Source organism: Molothrus ater, chromosome 16, assembly GCF_012460135.2.
Source record: "Molothrus ater isolate BHLD 08-10-18 breed brown headed cowbird chromosome 16, BPBGC_Mater_1.1, whole genome shotgun sequence".
Classification (NCBI taxonomy): Eukaryota; Metazoa; Chordata; class Aves; order Passeriformes; family Icteridae; genus Molothrus; species Molothrus ater.
Window position 1 is genome coordinate 16463631 of NC_050493.2, and position 16010 is coordinate 16479640.

At 46.3% G+C, this 16010-nt stretch overlaps 1 protein-coding gene across 15 annotated transcripts in view; it reads left to right on the forward strand.

Moving 5' to 3' along the window:
- Window positions 1-13396, forward strand: part of MAPK8IP3 (mitogen-activated protein kinase 8 interacting protein 3) — a 73903-nt gene extending 60507 nt beyond the window's left edge. For all 15 annotated transcript variants that reach the window (XM_036392671.2, XM_036392675.2, XM_054516602.1 and 12 more), the window contains 12 exons: window positions 110-295; window positions 905-1088; window positions 2448-2567; window positions 2835-2915; window positions 3603-3670; window positions 4743-4891; window positions 5673-5844; window positions 5945-6058; window positions 7266-7304; window positions 8879-9058; window positions 9322-9465; window positions 10484-13396. In XM_036392671.2, the coding sequence (XP_036248564.1) occupies window positions 110-295; window positions 905-1088; window positions 2448-2567; window positions 2835-2915; window positions 3603-3670; window positions 4743-4891; window positions 5673-5844; window positions 5945-6058; window positions 7266-7304; window positions 8879-9058; window positions 9322-9465; window positions 10484-10605 (1559 nt within the window). In that variant the 3' untranslated portion in view covers window positions 10606-13396. The remainder of the gene's footprint in view (window positions 1-109; window positions 296-904; window positions 1089-2447; window positions 2568-2834; window positions 2916-3602; window positions 3671-4742; window positions 4892-5672; window positions 5845-5944; window positions 6059-7265; window positions 7305-8878; window positions 9059-9321; window positions 9466-10483) is intronic.
- The last annotated feature ends 2614 nt before the right edge of the window (window positions 13397-16010 follow it).

Sequence of the window (16010 nt, forward strand, 5' to 3'; positions counted from 1 at the left end):
GGTGGTGAACCCTGAAGGATCAGCATCTCCCATCATTAGGGTGACCTCAGGAGTACATTAAATTAGCAGTGATTGCTTGATTTAATGAGAACCTGTTCTTTGCCTTCAGCGGCCAGTGAGAATGACTATCCCCCAGGCGAGATCTTCCTGGAGGGGGATGTGAATCCCGAAGAGTCAGCTGGAGCAGATGGTGTCTTGGCAGGGATCACGCTGGTGGGTTGTGCAACCCGCTGCAATGTGCCACGAAGCAACTGTTCCTCACGTGGGGACACGCCTGTTCTGGACAAGGGACAGAGTAAGTTTTGGGATGTAAAACTTAGTGACATATCAATTACAGCTAGTCCTGTACGAGCTCATGGTGTTACAGCCACATCCTCTTGTCCCCAAGTTAAGCACTTCAGAGGCCTCCAGAATTTTGTTACTACGATACAGGACTACCAAAGGCCCTTTTGGTATATTTCTTCTTAGAGCCCTCCTTTCTTCTCTGATTCACATGCTGCAGCCTGGTTGCAGGAATCATACAGCAGAGTATTTTGGGCATGTGAGATGTTTACCCTGCTACAGGTGCTACTGTTCTGATTGCTTTCTTCCCTGAGTGTTGGGAAGCCAATTAAGCTCACATGCAAATCATACTGCTGCCCTTGCTGACTCCATACTGTAGTGACAGTCTTGGAGCCCTTCCAATGCTGTTGTGCTGTGCTAGTCATAGATTATGCTTCACTTTAAAATAGTGTCTGTTTCCCATCCAGGGAGAAGATACCTGATGAGCTGCTGTGTCTGTGGCACAGGCCCAGGGCTTGATTGAGTTTGGCAAGGAAAGATAAAGAATTGACAGCCTGATATCTATATAGTTAACTCACCAACTGATTCTGCAGCATGTTTCACATTGTTCATTGTCCTCCAGGTGAGGTGGCTCCTGTCTGCAATGGGAAGATCAACCAGTCTCAGTCTACTGAGGAGGCAACAGAGGCTACAGAGGTACCGGAAAGCAGTGCCAGTGAGGCAGAGCTGACACAGGCCCGGCCTGGGCCCCTCACCGAGCATGTGTTCACAGACCCTATCCCAGCCCAGGCACTCAGGCAGAATGGGTAGGTGAGCTGGGGTCAGAATAATGGTTCTGTTCTATTACTGATTTGTTTTCATAAGCTTTGGGATAAGAGAAGCAGCCTGAGCTTCTGATAAAGTTCAGACTTCTATCAGTTTTGTGCCCAAGAAATTTTATAGATGGGATAACAGGGAAGGAAAAGAATGTCATGAAAACAGACATGGCTCAGCCTGCAACTGACTGGGTCAGCTGTTAGAAATGCAAATATTTGACCTCTCACTCTGAACTTAGACTTGTGGTTAAGGCAGATCTCCCAAAGTACACTTCATGTTCTTACTGACAGAACTTACTGAAATATGTGTAGAAACGATGATTGATTTACTTGGTTACTTTTACAGCACATCAGAGTACCTCTGATGTGCTGTAAAAGTAACCAAGAAAGTGTATTCACCACTCAAAAAGTTCTTAAGACAAACAATGCTGATGTGATGGCCTTAAGAATAGGGTGGAAGTCTTGGATGCAGATTGTTCCTTGTTGCAGTGTGATACAATATCCTGCTTCAGTTACCCCAGTCCCTTTCCCAGGTGTGCCAATACCTTCTCCCTTCCCCTCCCCTTGCCTCCTGCTGAGAGCTGTCCGTGTGATTGGCAAAGTTCAAAAGATGCTACTCAGCCCTGGGGGGCATTGGGCCATCCAAGTGTCACTTGTCCCCTGAGCCTTCCCCCCTCCTACCTGGTTGGTGGCATACCTACCCCTTTCCCTCCCCCTCTCCCCGGGCTTAAAAGACACGGGACCATGCAGTCGCTATTCTGTTGGAGCTGTTATGAGATTCAGAGATCTGTGACCCTGGAATAAAGCTCTGGATGAAACCCTCCGGCAGAATCCGTCTCCTTTTCCCTTCACCTAAAGCCTTTCCACCAGAGGTAAAACTGAGTTCCTGCTTGCCTGGACTTGTTCCAAGTGCCAGCTGCCACATCCAGCCAGCCAAAGGTGTCTCTGAGGTGAAATACCACAGCTGCCTTTGGTCCAGCAGCAAGGGTCAGACGAGCCCATGCACGTTCCATCCGGTAATATTGGGATCATATCTCAATTGTTCCTGAATGCCAATGTTGTTCTAAGTTGCTTCTGTTGAAGCTGCAAATGAACAGGGAAAATATTGTTTGTGTAATAGTCTTGCTAAACTCAGCTGGGGTCTGTAGATTTGAAGTACTTGTTGTTTGTAAGGGCAGGAGAAAGGAAATACTGTAAATTGCAGATTTACAGTTGAAAACTACCAGAGAAGGAAGCGATTTGTGTCTTCAAGGGCCCATATGTGTCTGTGAGTGCCAGGCGGTGGGCCTAGGTGGGCATTCTGTGTACTGCTGCTGCTAAATCTCTAACACCGTTCTTTTGCCTCTTCAGGGAGAATGGGCAGCTGAAGATGGAGCCCAGCACAACACTGCCAGATCAGGAGTCAACCAGGGATGCTGGGACCTGCACCAGTGCCGCCCCCACCATGTGGCTGGGAGCTCAGAATGGCTGGTGTGTTCCCCTTGGGCTGGCAGATCTCTGTGTCACGTCCCTGCTCTGGGCTCTATTTTTCAAGTCCACACACCTTTTGTTTATTGCTTGTTTCTGGAGAAGGTTTCTATTCCTCATTTCATTGCTCAGCTCACCATAGTCTCAGGGATTTAACATCATTTTCTTACCTCACCTCCACCTTTCCTACCAGAAGGGAAGACTCAGACCTGAGCAGGCTGAAGGTGTGGGGCTCTGCTGCTAACCTCCCCAATTTGTCCTCTCTCACAGGCTTTATGTGCACTCCGCTGTGTCCAACTGGAAGAAGTGTCTGCACTCAATAAAGCTGAAGGACTCTGTGCTGAGCCTGGTGTAAGTGTGTGTTCCGAGGCACCTGAAGGAGAAGGTTTTGGGCCTGAGTGATGCTTTAGAGGGTATTATCAGCTGTTGGTTGTAGATCTAGAATCAGAGAATGGTTTGGGTTGGAACAGACCTTAAAGATCCTCTTGTTTCAACTCCCTGCCATGAGGAAGGATACTTTCCACTAGACCAGGTTGCTCCAAGCCCCATCCACATTCCCAGCCTTGAACACTTCCCAGGGATGTGGCAGCCCCAACTTTTTCTTTGCTTTCCTAAGTGTGTTGTTTTGTGAGAGAAGTTTCCCAATGTTTTTGTAGTGGGAAAGCCTCATATCAACCCATTTTTCTGCTCAGTTGTGGTCCTGACCTGATTCAGTGAATACATGTCTAGCAATATCAAGATGAAGTAAGTGGGGAGGAGAAAGGCAAAATTTCACTGAGGGGTAAATTAGGGGGAATTTGTTGAAATTGATGGTGTTTGTATTGTGAAGGAGAAGAATTCCCTCAACAGAAAACTCACAGATGTGATGATCTTACTGCAGTGAGAGTGGTGTGATCTCTTGCAGGATGTTCCTGCAATGCTAAACTGACTGGGAATTCTGGAGACTATGTAAAGATGGTGTGTATAGATGGCAGGAAGAGTTTTTGAGTCCCTCATTTCTACTGCATTTTTAATGTATTTACTATTCTGTTATTTCAGGCATGTCAAAGGGAGGGTCCTGGTTGCGCTGGCAGATGGAACACTAGCCATATTCCATCGCGGAGAAGGTAAGAATCAATGTAATAGAGAAAACAAAGTTTGGCTGAAAGTGTAGCAGTGGATTAAACGCTCTTCCAAGGTGAGAAATTTGCTGGCTGCTGGGGTACAAACACCGAGTTAAAACTCATGGCTATTATACACATCATCAATATCCTAAACCATCTCAGCTGTACTCTAACACCACTTCTTGAGCTTTTCTGAACAAAAATGTATGTATGTACTGTGTAGTACATGTGGAGTAAATGTGACACTTTCAGGAATACATATGCTGTGCAGTTCTTTGAGGTACACTTAGTAAATTCAATTTCTGGTCCTCTTCACTGCTGTGGATTTTGTTTCCCTATGGCTTGAACAGTCTTAGCTATGTTCATATCTGACAGCACACGGGGATTTGCTAACTATGACTAAAGAACTTAGTTATTCATTGAGTAGCAGTTCATTCAGCAAGCAGAAATATAGAGTTTTCTGGGCTTGTGCAGTTCAAATTTTGATTCAGCCTTTGTCATGAGCTCAAGCCTGACCATTGACACATCAAAATTGTTCCCATCAGAAATAAGATAAAGCTTCATGACATAGAGGCTTCCTGTCTGTGAAGGACACAATATCTGCCTGGTTATTAAAAATAAGAGTGAAGAAGGGAGATCTGATTACTTTTCCTGGATTTAACACTTTGGGGGAATTATGTTGAAGGTCTGTGACGTGAGGAAGCCCCACCACAAGGACTGTATGGCCCATTTCCTCTTAAGTTTCTGCATAGTCTTTTTCAGCTGTCTTCCCTCTTCTCTCACTGCTTTTGTTGTACTTGTTAGAGAAGCCTGTTCACTTCATTGCAATAAAGGATGTTTAAATTGGCCTGATTCGAGTGCTGTCAGACATCAAACTAAACTTTATTGTTACGTTTCATAAGTGTAAGGCTGTGCCTGAAACAGGAGTCATAGGAAGGTCACAGACATAAGTAAACTGAGCATTTGAGTATCAGCTAAACCTGTATACGAACATATATATAGAAAGGTAGAGGATTCTGTTGTATGCTCACGTCATGGAGGAGATGCATCTTTCTACACTTGTTTTTTAACTCAGATGGTCAGTGGGATCTCAGTAATTACCACCTGATGGATCTTGGCCACACTCACCACTCCATCCGTTGCATGGCTGTGGTCTATGATAGAGTCTGGTGTGGCTACAAGAACAAAATCCATGTTATCCAGCCGAAGACAATGCAGATTGAGGTAAGAGAGCACATATGTGTCTATGCATGCACACACTTGTGTTGTATTTATTCTTAATAGCTCTTGACCAAGATTGTCAGTCTGGGTCATATTATGATCAAATCTGCCAGGGGTTATTTGTTCCTTCCTCCCTTTGCAGAGCAAATTCTATCGGAAAGTATAAATTGACAATTTTCTTTGCCTTTACTAGGGAGTCTGTGGGGCCATGTACTGTCCAAACATAGGTGTTTGTTTTACAGTGACTCTTCACATATAATCTAAGGCTTCTCCATCTTTAGGCATTATGGCACAAAGGAACAGTGCAGTTAGCAAGCCCCTGGGATCCCATTAAGAGAAAACAATGTTTAGAGCCTTTTGGGTGAAAATCAGTACAGTGGTCTTGGTACAAATCTGAGAATCCTTGAAGTAATTCTGATTGAGGAGAGAAGAAGTGCTGGATCTGAAGTTCACATTAGTGAGCCAAAGCAGTTTGATCTTTGGAATTTATCCTGGAGTTGTGTGTTTTCCTTTTTTATCAAGTACATTGAAAGCTCTTGGCGTCTAAATGTTCTTGCTCCTGAAGTGGTCTGAAAAGACCATCAATTCTGCAAACCTGCCAGACAGCTGCTCAAGCAAAGAATTTTTTGTGTACAGTAATGAACTGCTGGGATCAGCTGGCATTAACACAGCTCCTCCAAGATCTTTGGAACCCAAACAAGTAATCTCAGTTGAAAATTGAGTATGTGTATATGTGGAGTATAGATAATGGCAAAACTTCTGTGAACTCACATTGGTATTTTAGAAATCCTTTGATGCCCATCCTCGTCGGGAGAGCCAGGTGCGACAGCTGGCATGGATTGGAGATGGCGTCTGGGTTTCCATCCGCCTGGACTCCACACTGAGGCTCTACCATGCCCACAGCCATCAACATCTGCAGGATGTCGACATTGAGCCTTATGTCAGCAAGATGCTAGGTGAGGGTCTGTTGCTTACTGAGCTCAAGGCAGAATTTGCCCAAAGCAGACCTTGCCCAAAGGCACCACTGACTGCCCAACTCTCATTCATGCTTCCTAGGCACTGGAAAGCTGGGCTTCTCCTTTGTGCGGATCACAGCCTTACTCATTGCTGGCAACCGCCTTTGGGTGGGCACTGGGAACGGTGTTGTCATCTCCATTCCCCTGACTGAGAGTAAGTGACATTTATTCAAAGTACTCCTGCATCTCTCCTAAAAAAAAAGGAAGCTTTTAGGTGTTATTTGTGCAGCATGGCAGGTGGTTCAGGCAGGCTGATGCTTTCCTGACATTTGACACCCTTTAATCATAGCCATTTCAGGGAGAAGAGCCCAGAGTATGAGCAGCCCTGGACCTTGGCAGAGCAGAGTGATGTGAACTGATTCTGTAGCTACTGTGAAACAGGAGAAACAAAGCTTTGGGAATTGTAGTAAGTCACCAAAAGTAGATCATGGGATGAGAAGTCACCAGGAAATTCCACTTTGGCCTAGTCATCTAAATGTCTCCATAGCAGTATTTTCCAAAAACTGAGCTTAGAAAAGCTCCATTTACTCAGATTAGGGCTCAGCTTTATCAATCAAGTAGAAATAGGTATCCTACACCAAATCCAGTCTGGTGAGGGGACCCAGCAGTAAGAGTAAATAGGTGAATCTCTGGAGCTGGAAGTTTAATTGAAGCGCTTACTAGTCCTGTTCTGAACCTGCCTGTCAGCATCTTATTTTGAAGGTCTTATCCAGATCACCATGGGGAAGTAGGATTTGAGACTGATTGCAATTGCTCTCAACAGAAAGCAGCCAAATGTGTGTTTTCTCACCAATGCTCACAGGAAAGCTGAGAAACAAATACCTCTTGTGTAAAAAGAGCAAACCTCTTGTAATCCTCCTGGAAGTCAGACTTGGGATGGTCTCCTCTGAGGGCAATGAAGTTGGATGTGTCTGGGGTTAACACCAGGAGGGCAGTGAATTTTGGTCATTGCAATTTTGGTCTTGTTTCTGAGTTCCTTTTGAAGCCCATTCTATCTTAAGGCTGCTGTCCTTGTTCTGAGTTAAAGTTTTTCCCTGCTGTAAACCAATTGCTTTATCTTTGTGTGTTCCTGTAAAAATGTGGTAAGCAAGAAAATCTCACTAAAAATGTAGCAGTGGATCCTTGTGACACAGTCCCTCTCCCACCTCAGATACCACGTCTGTCCCTGCATGGTAAGAGCAAAGTTAGAACAGAGAACAGAGTTAGTATCAACTAATAGGAGCTTCTGTAGTGGTTTCTCTAGGCTTTAAACTATTTTTGTTGCCCTCAAATTATCTCCCAGTAATCACCTTTTTCTTCTCTCCCATCCTGCCCGTCACTTCCCATGCCCCTCTGTGTTCCCACTCCCTGCCTGTGCCTAGCTGTAGTCCTCCACCGCGGCCAACTCCTTGGGCTCCGGGGTAAGTCCATTGCCTCCCCTCCACAGATGTCATTCCTTTTGCACCCATCCTCCTATGTAGTCATTCTCCCACCTTCCATTCTGCCACTGAACTTCTCTCCATCCATTTTTCCTCATCACTCTTTTGTTTTAAGTTGCATTAGAGAAAAGCAACCAGAGACAGTCATGTAAATATCCTAATTTCCCACAGCTATAAACAATGTTTTCCATCTCATTATTGATCCTTCTGGTTTTTTGTCTTAAGGATAATTATTCTTCAACAGTGGTACCCTTACTGTGGTTGACCAGATGGGGACAGGAAAGGTTCATTCAGTCAGAAGCAGGAACCAGGAGTAGTGTTCTTCCAAGGTCTCCCTGGGTCATCCATTGTTTTCCAGTGATGCTTCTTCCATCAGTTTCAAGCCAATGGCAGGTGGTGCTATGGCACCTGTCAGCTGTAAGTTATCAAACAAGAGATTGAACCCAAGGGGACTTGATAAGCATGAAGACTTGTTTAGGTTTGTGCCAGTTAAGGCAGGATTTCAGTTCAAATTCATGCCTTTCCAGGGTCAGAAATTAAGGGGCTTTTTTCTCACTCAAAGACATTCATGTATCTGTCCAGATGCGTTATCAACATGTGTCTCCTCCTTTTAAAGCATCTGATATTAATTGCAGAAAAAAGCCAGATACTGTACACACATTGACTCTCATTCCTCCATCAAAGTATTTGTACTTGTCCCACTGTCCTGGCTTGAGCCTGATAGGGAAAAGTCTCTTTTGTCCAAGTCACATAACGGAAATTGACCCAAAGTTAAAACACAGAACTACAGATAATGAATGAATTAACTTTTTTACAGAAAAGTGAAAGCTGCCTAGTTTAATATTGTTCCTGTTGTACTGATGTGAGTGCATGCAGAAGGAAAGCATCTCCCACCCTGAGCTGAGAGCACTGGTCTCTGTTGCTTGGTTAGTGGAAACTGTCACATTCTTGGAGCCTGGTCATGAAGGGTACAGGGCCCTGAGCCCTCCTTGAAAGCTGTGGATGGTGAGCATCTGAAAGATGTTCATTGCTGGACTAGCTGACAATCTGGTGTCACGGTTAAATCAAGAAATGAGGAAGGACATCCACTTCTGTGATGACTCTGAGTGGGCTGAGAGGCTTCACCAGACCCTGAGAGTGCTTTCAGCAGCATGTGTGCTCATTACTGGGCATGAGCAAAGGACTTGACTTGGAAGTTGAGCAATGCCACTAATCCAGAGTAGTAATTCTCCTCCAGCTGCCTTCTGGGGACAGTGGACACTTTGGGTACCCTGCCAGCTACAAAAGACCAAGGTTGATCCTAGGACAGTGGGTTCTTTCTGGAGGCTGGACAGGATCACTGCTGGTGACACCAATCTAGCTTGCCTCAGGCTAAAAGAGAGGGAATGTGTAATCTGCTGTGGTCTCCTCCATCACATCATTCATAAAAGACCTTTAAAAGAGACCTGCACCTTTAAAGGTTTTTCTTCACAGCTCAGGAGTTTTCACTCTGATTGAGTCCATTTTGTAAAGGGGACTCATAGCTATCACTGATGGTGTTCTTGCTCTGTCTCCAGCCAACAAGACTTCACCAACCTCTGGAGAGGGCAGTCGCTCTGGTGGGGTCATCCATGTGTATGGTGATGACAACAGTGACAAATCTGCCAGCAGCTTCATTCCCTACTGCTCCATGGCTCAGGCACAGCTCTGCTTCCATGGCCACCGTGATGCTGTCAAGTTCTTTGTCTCTGTGCCAGGTAAGCACAACTCTCCCTCAGCAGGTGCTTATCCCTCCATCCCTTTTGTAGCAGGGGCTGGAGCTGGTCTGCAGCAGATTAGGGTCCAGGCCATGGCTGACACTTCCTGTGGTTCACACATCTGTATTTATACTGGAGATTATAATAATCTGGACTGCCAGATTTGACTAGCAGAAAGAACTGGTCTGCACAATGTGTTTGTGTGCATGTGAACTGTGTGGGGGCTGAGCAGAGGCACGGACAGCACCTCTGTCCTCTCCTAGGCAATGTCCTTGCGACCCTGAACGGGAGTGTGTTGGACAGCCCTTCGGAGAACCCCAGCACAGCAGCCACTGAGACGGAGGGTCAGAAGCTAAAGAATGTCCTGGTGTTGAGTGGAGGAGAAGGGTATATCGATTTCCGGATTGGTAAGTCCCCTTGGTGGGAGGCATCTGGAAAGGTAGTGGGTGCATAGCTGTGGTCATGGAGTGAGGCACCCCTGTTGTGGAGAACCAAAGCAGAAAAGCCCCACACTGCTTCTCCTGCATCTGGCTGTGAGGGCAAATAAGGATGTTCCTTGCACAGCACAGGGCTGTCAACCTGTGCCCTGTGGCTGCAGTGCCACACGGCTGTAGTGATGCCTACAAAATCGAGAACAAAACAACACAGTTTTGAGATTATGTTAATATAGGAAGTAATATAAAAGCAGGTCTTTAACTGGAGGCCTCCAGGTGCAATATACACACATGATACAGGACTTCTACACTTTTGTAAGTTAAACAAATTAGCATATTTAACATATATTGTCCAATTAGAAGAGCAGTTGGTTAGGTAATTTTCCCCAGGTTCTGCCCCACTGGAGTTGGTCCAAGAGCTTTGCCCCACATTTATTACATCTATGATGCATGGTAAAAGCAAGACGTTCTTGGTTGACTAAAGAAGCAAGACTAAATATAAATAGTATTTCAGGAATATGTTAGAAGGTTAGTTTACTGTTCTAAAATATAGGGGGAAAGGATAGAAAAAGTGCTGGGAGCTACAGCCATGCATTAGCAATCTACAAAGCTACAAATATATTAAAACTATCATAAAATAGCATCAGTATGAATGGCTTTGGAAAGAACAAATGCATCTGTGCCACTGGGTCCAAACATTGCTGCCCCACTATGATTACCCTTGCTTGCTGAGGGTGCTCTGTGTGTAAAATCAGCTTCCCTGAAGGGTGGAAGGGTTTTTGTTGCTGCTGGAGCTAGTTTGTCCCATCCATGCAGTCCAGCTTCAGAAAAGAATGGGGTTGCTGTAAATGTTCTCCAGGTGCAGAGAAAGATCTCAGTTCACAGTGTCTGTTATCAGACTGCTGGGACTCTAAAAGGGGTATTGGCCTCTTCAGAGTATTCCAGAGCATTTTCTTTCCTGACGTTTTTACTCTCTGTGTTCTCTCTTCAGGGGATGGGGAAGATGATGAAACAGAAGAGAATGTGGGAGATGCCACCCAGGTGAAGCCAGTACTTTCCAAGGCTGAACGGAGCCACATAATTGTGTGGCAGGTATCATACATCCCTGAGTGAGAATTCCTCTTTTCCCACAATGTAAGTGTCCCTCCTCCCGCCTGAATGCCACGATGTACATACAAAACGCCTGCATTATAACTCCTGCTGGAAACTGACCCTGGACAACTGCAACGGTTCCTGCCTTGGACTGTGACCCCCTTGAACCTCTGAACTCGCAGCTTTCAACTCGGGCCCGTATGCTTTTGGCGTGGTTAGGTTCTTGTTCTGCTCTGGAGCTGGCATATAAAAGGAGAGAAATGGCAGTACACCATGGAGGGAGCTTGGAGCCAGGACTGTGGAAAACCTTTGCCCAGTGTCAGGAGGGGCAGCTGGAGGGGGGTGGCTCAGGTTCTTGGGCAGGTTGCCTCATTCCCACCTGCATGAGAAAGAAGTGTGTCCCCAGGCATTCCCTGCCAAAGCAGTGATGATGAATCACTTCTGCAGCACCCCAGCAGAAATCCTTCTAGTTCACCAGTATCATCATCTTATCCTTATTCACCCTTAAGCACAGAATAACATTCTCTGGACTTAAAACAACGAAGGGTCTAAGGAAGCCTCCAAAGAGCATCATAGTTTCAGCAGCACTTCGGCTGTGGGGCTGGAGAAGGCAGCAGCTGTCTTACTGTGGGGATCACATATTCCGTCTTTGCAGGGGGAAAGTCCCTTCCTCTGCTGCTGCTGTTGCCTCAGCAGTCATGTGCTGGGTGCCTGCCTGTATGTGTCGCAAGAGAATTGTTTGGTGGGCTCAGATAGAAGATAGGTGTTTGATTGTCAAGGCCAAACAGCTGTAGTAGCAAAAGGGTACCAGAATGTTGCTTTTTTAAGAAAAGGCAAAGCTTTTCTTGCCCCTCCCTTCCAAAACAGCCATACAGAAAAGAATTCCTGAGTTCATTCTGAAAGGTTCATGTGGTGGTTATCTCTGCATTGCATTTGGTGGCTTTTAAAAGATAGGTGAGGGCAGATGGTGTTGATCTGCTGTGAGTTCTGCATTAATACTTTGAGATTGCCTCATCTCAAGGTTGTGTCTCCTTTTTAGGACCTGCTGGAAGGAGATCTTTTTTCACAGAGACTTGGAAAACAGAGACTTGGCAGTTGGTTAGGACAAGTGCAGTCAAGGCTATGTCTCACCTGATGTCACACACAAAAAGAATTGAGGCTAGATTCCTGACATCTTTTACCTAATATCACAAGCACTAACTATGCTAGTAAGAAGTTTGAAAAGCTGGAAATTTCTGACTCCAGGAAAAATTTGAGAGCCCCCAAGAAAAGTGGTGATAGCCCTTTCTGTCTAAGCAATGCTGAATCCTGCTTACAAAAGAAGCATGTGAATTCTGCTTACAAAAGAAGCAGCAAAAATTGGGGCCAGGGAAAGTGGTTTTGAGCTCAAAATGCAGAATATGAAAGTTCCAAGTGTAGAGGCAATGGTGTGTTCTCCCTTTCTTACACTGTCCCAAAATGACAAATTCTGTGTCCTTTGAAACATTCTTTTCTGGGTGTGCAGGAGTAGGGCAAGTTGCATTTGTGAGTGATGAATTTGGAAGCTCCTGGTGGTCCTCTTGTTTTTTTGCCTGACCTGTACAGCACTCCAGGGTTCACAGAGATGTCCTTGTGACTGTATGGGGACAACTGGGCAAGCCTCCATCTCCTAGAAAGCTCCCTGCTGTGTCCTGTGCTTGCTGCCATGGACCAGGCTTGCAGATCCTGGTGTGCTGCAGGGATGCCATATTCCCAGGGGATGCTCTAACATGTGGCATCTCTCCTGACACAGCAGCACCTAAACAATTTTTGTATCCACAGTTCAGGAAAGGTCATGGCATACATTTTCCCTGCAAGAAGGCAAGAGACATCTCTGGTGAACAGAGGTCTCATCCAGCCACAATGGTGCCCATGCTACGTGTGAGCAGTGCTGGTGACATGCATCCATCACACCACTCCTCCACAAGGCAGGAATCCAGCCAGAGGGCATCTTCCAGGCATACACATACTGGACTCTGTGACTGGCACAAAGTTAAGGAATACACGGAGACACCACCTGCATGCTGGGGGACCTTACACCAGGGACATTTTGCTGGGGCACTGCTGACCATGCCAGGCTTCTCATTCACTTTTGCCATATGCTTTCTGCTAGGAAGACCTCTTTGGATCCCTCCCAACACAGGGTGCATTGAAATAAACAATATAACATATAGAGCAGAGATTCCACTGTCATGTAATAGTTCATCAGTTAGGGCCAGGCAAATTTCAGAATTTGGGCTAGTTGAAGGGAAAAAGAAGCTCTGGTAGGGTTCAGTTCCTTAACTCTGTCAGTTCTTTTATAGGAAAGTTAGAATTGCAACATTTGTACCACTGACTGTTCTGTATCTGGTATGAGAAGTTGAAGGGACAGCACTTGATCTCCTGTCACCCACTGGGCCCTAACAACACACGGGAATCTCCCATCAGATTCCTTTCCAGCTCAATGCCATGTTCTCCTCCAAGAGAAGCACATGGCCCAGAGGGGCAGCTGTAGGGGGGAGACCCAGCCTCTGCTGATAGCTCCTGTGTCCTTGGATCGCTGCTGGGCATCAGGGTGAGAACTAACTGGCTTCAGTACGCTTCTCTGTCATATCTCCACTGTGATGTATGTAATTTATCTTGTATGTTACAAAATGATTTTTAAAAGTGTCTTAAGGCCTGTAAACTCCGCTGTTTGGTATGAAGATGGCATTCTGTAAAGAGCCTGCTGTATGAATATGTTCCCATGCTTTGTCCCCTATGCTGTCAACTACAAACCGTATCTGTTCTGTATGTAATAAACATGTTAACATCACCTTGGGCACCATGGTGTGTTCCTATGAAGGCACTGGGATTGCTGCTCAGTCTTTAAGAGGACACTTGCAAGTGTGGGAATGCAGCTCAAGTGTTCCCTGTTGAGCATTTCAGTGGCAGGAAATGAAATGTTGCTGGCTCACAGGGTCAGAGCAGAAGGGCTGGTCTACCAAGCGACAGTGCAATCTATAGCTTGTACCAGCAGCAGAAATAAAAGGTGGAAATATAAGGTGGCACAACTTCAGAAATAGAAGCTGGAGCAGAGAAGCATTCACCTGCTGGCTTGCTGGAACTTTAGTCAGGATGGCCCTTTCAGGTGAACTGCCAGGGATAACACATCAGGTCAGTTTTCAGCACTGTACAGGGTGGCACTTCACAGTCCCATAGGCATTGGTGGTATCAGCATCATTTGACTGCAGGGAGCTTTTCAGTCCCAGCAGCATTTGGACACCTTCATAGTTATTTTGTAGAATTGCATGATTCAAGGGCTAGACATGGCAATGAACCATGTCCTTAAGACTGGAGAGGAGCATCTTCTGCCCCAAGCAGGGAGTCCTAAGGCAAGTCACCTCTGTGACCAACACACGCACTGTGGTGTGCCACAGGCCAGGGTGTAGTACAACTGGCAATGCCTCTGCAGTTAATGGAGGCACCTCAACAATGAGATTTGGAAACTTACGCTGTGATCCAGCCTAAATCCCTGGGGCTGCACCCTTCGAAAAAGCCAGAAGCAGTTTGAGCAGGGCCGTGAGTGAAGTACAGTCATGTCTGGTGGCTAAGTAAGCAGATCACTGCCAACACCCTTTAAACAATCCCCCCACGCTGGTGAAAAATCTGTGAGGAAATGTAGAAGTTTGGGAGGCTCATCAGAACTCACATTATGTTCTGGGCATGAAATCCAACACACGGCAAACAGGCTGTGCAGCTTCCCAGAAGGGACCTTCACTATCAGGGTAAGGCTCCCAGGCTGTCCAGGGCTCTGTGAGAAGACACCCATTTCATGACCCTGAGCTCACCAGCAGGTCCTAACTGTCGTGCTAAGTGCCACCTACACCCCCACCTCTACAGGGACCCTTTCCTCCTATGGCCCAGGAGCCTCATTGAAGCACAACCTGAGATCTTCAACATGTAACTGTGTCAGTCTCCAGCCACTCCTGGATTGACTCCTTGGACCCAGGGGGCTGGATTTTGCCTACATCATCTTCAGAGATCCTGCCTCACCCAAGCTGCTGGGTGAGTCTGTGCCTTATCAGCTCCATCTGCTTTTGCTGCTGGCTTGGCTCCCTGGTATACTTTGATCATGGGTCATTTCTTGCCTTTCTGGGGCTGCTGTGACCAGCACTTGGGTCTGCCCTCTGTGGTCATTGTGTGTGCCTCCTCAGGGAGACACTTCCTCTGCTGGTGCTACATTTAGATCACAGCTGTGCAGAACAGAGGACTAGACTGTTCTATTCATCCCATCTGACTCACAACTACACCTCCCTTTAATCTCCCTTGTTCTTGGTTTGTGTTCAGTAGTACCTCAATCATGGTGCAGACAGGAAGGCAACAGCTCAGCTCAGTCCCCATCAGTGGAGACTATAGGAATCAGACAAACTACCTTCCAGCCACAGCAACTGCCATAGGAAGGCTCACAGCCTCAAACCGTGCCTTTAACATTACTCCTGATTCTCCCTCTCCTGGATTCTCCCATTCCTTCTGAAGCCAGAGAACTAGATTTGGCACATGCTCTGCAATGCTCCTGCCACAACAAGGCAGGCTCAGTTCTGTTCCTTGTCACAGGACCAGCTTTTAACTCACAAGAAAAGCTTTCCTTCATATCCCATAGCATCTTAACCCTTCAATCATGGTGTAAAGCCTCTGGTGAGGAACCTCTGGTGAGGAGGTGCGGAGCCTCTGCTGAGGAACCCTATGGAAATACAGGTAGCCAATGTCAGTCTGTGTGCTCCTGCATCCATTTCCTGCTGGCTGGGGTCACATGTTCCCAGCTTCATCCAGGCCACACACACTGGGTGGAGCAGAGTCCAGTTGGTGCCCTCCCTCACTAAATCCCTTCAGGCTATTTTTGATTTCAGGATGCTGCAGTAAATGGAACACCACCTCCTGACTATCTGCAGACACAGGAACTAAACAGTTACTTCTGCAGGGAATCGATATATAGAGCTGAATGGCTCTTGTGCTCCCTCCACCCACACCCAGACCAGAGCCTCCAACAGCCTTTGACACAGCAGCAGCATCTGCAGACACTGCAAGAGAAGATGAAATACCATGAACTGTGCTCAGGAGCTGCATGTTTTAACGTTCACAACATGCTGCCCTGGAACAGGGGTAATTTACAATTGGCTTCAAATGGTAAAAGCCAATCCCACCTCCTTTGCATCACCAGAGCGAAAATAATTTCCCCTATCTCTTGACAGCCATCTTTGGGAGTAAGAGACTGATAGCTTTGGATTATCTTAGTATTGAAGTCATGTTCCTCACTTCTTGTTCACTGCCTTCATATGCTAGTAACAGATCATTCTGCAGAGAACCAGATGCTGTGCCTGAGCTAATGGCTCTCCATTTGGCTGTCACAATGTCTCGGCATTGAAAAAAAATCATGGGTTTTCTTAGAA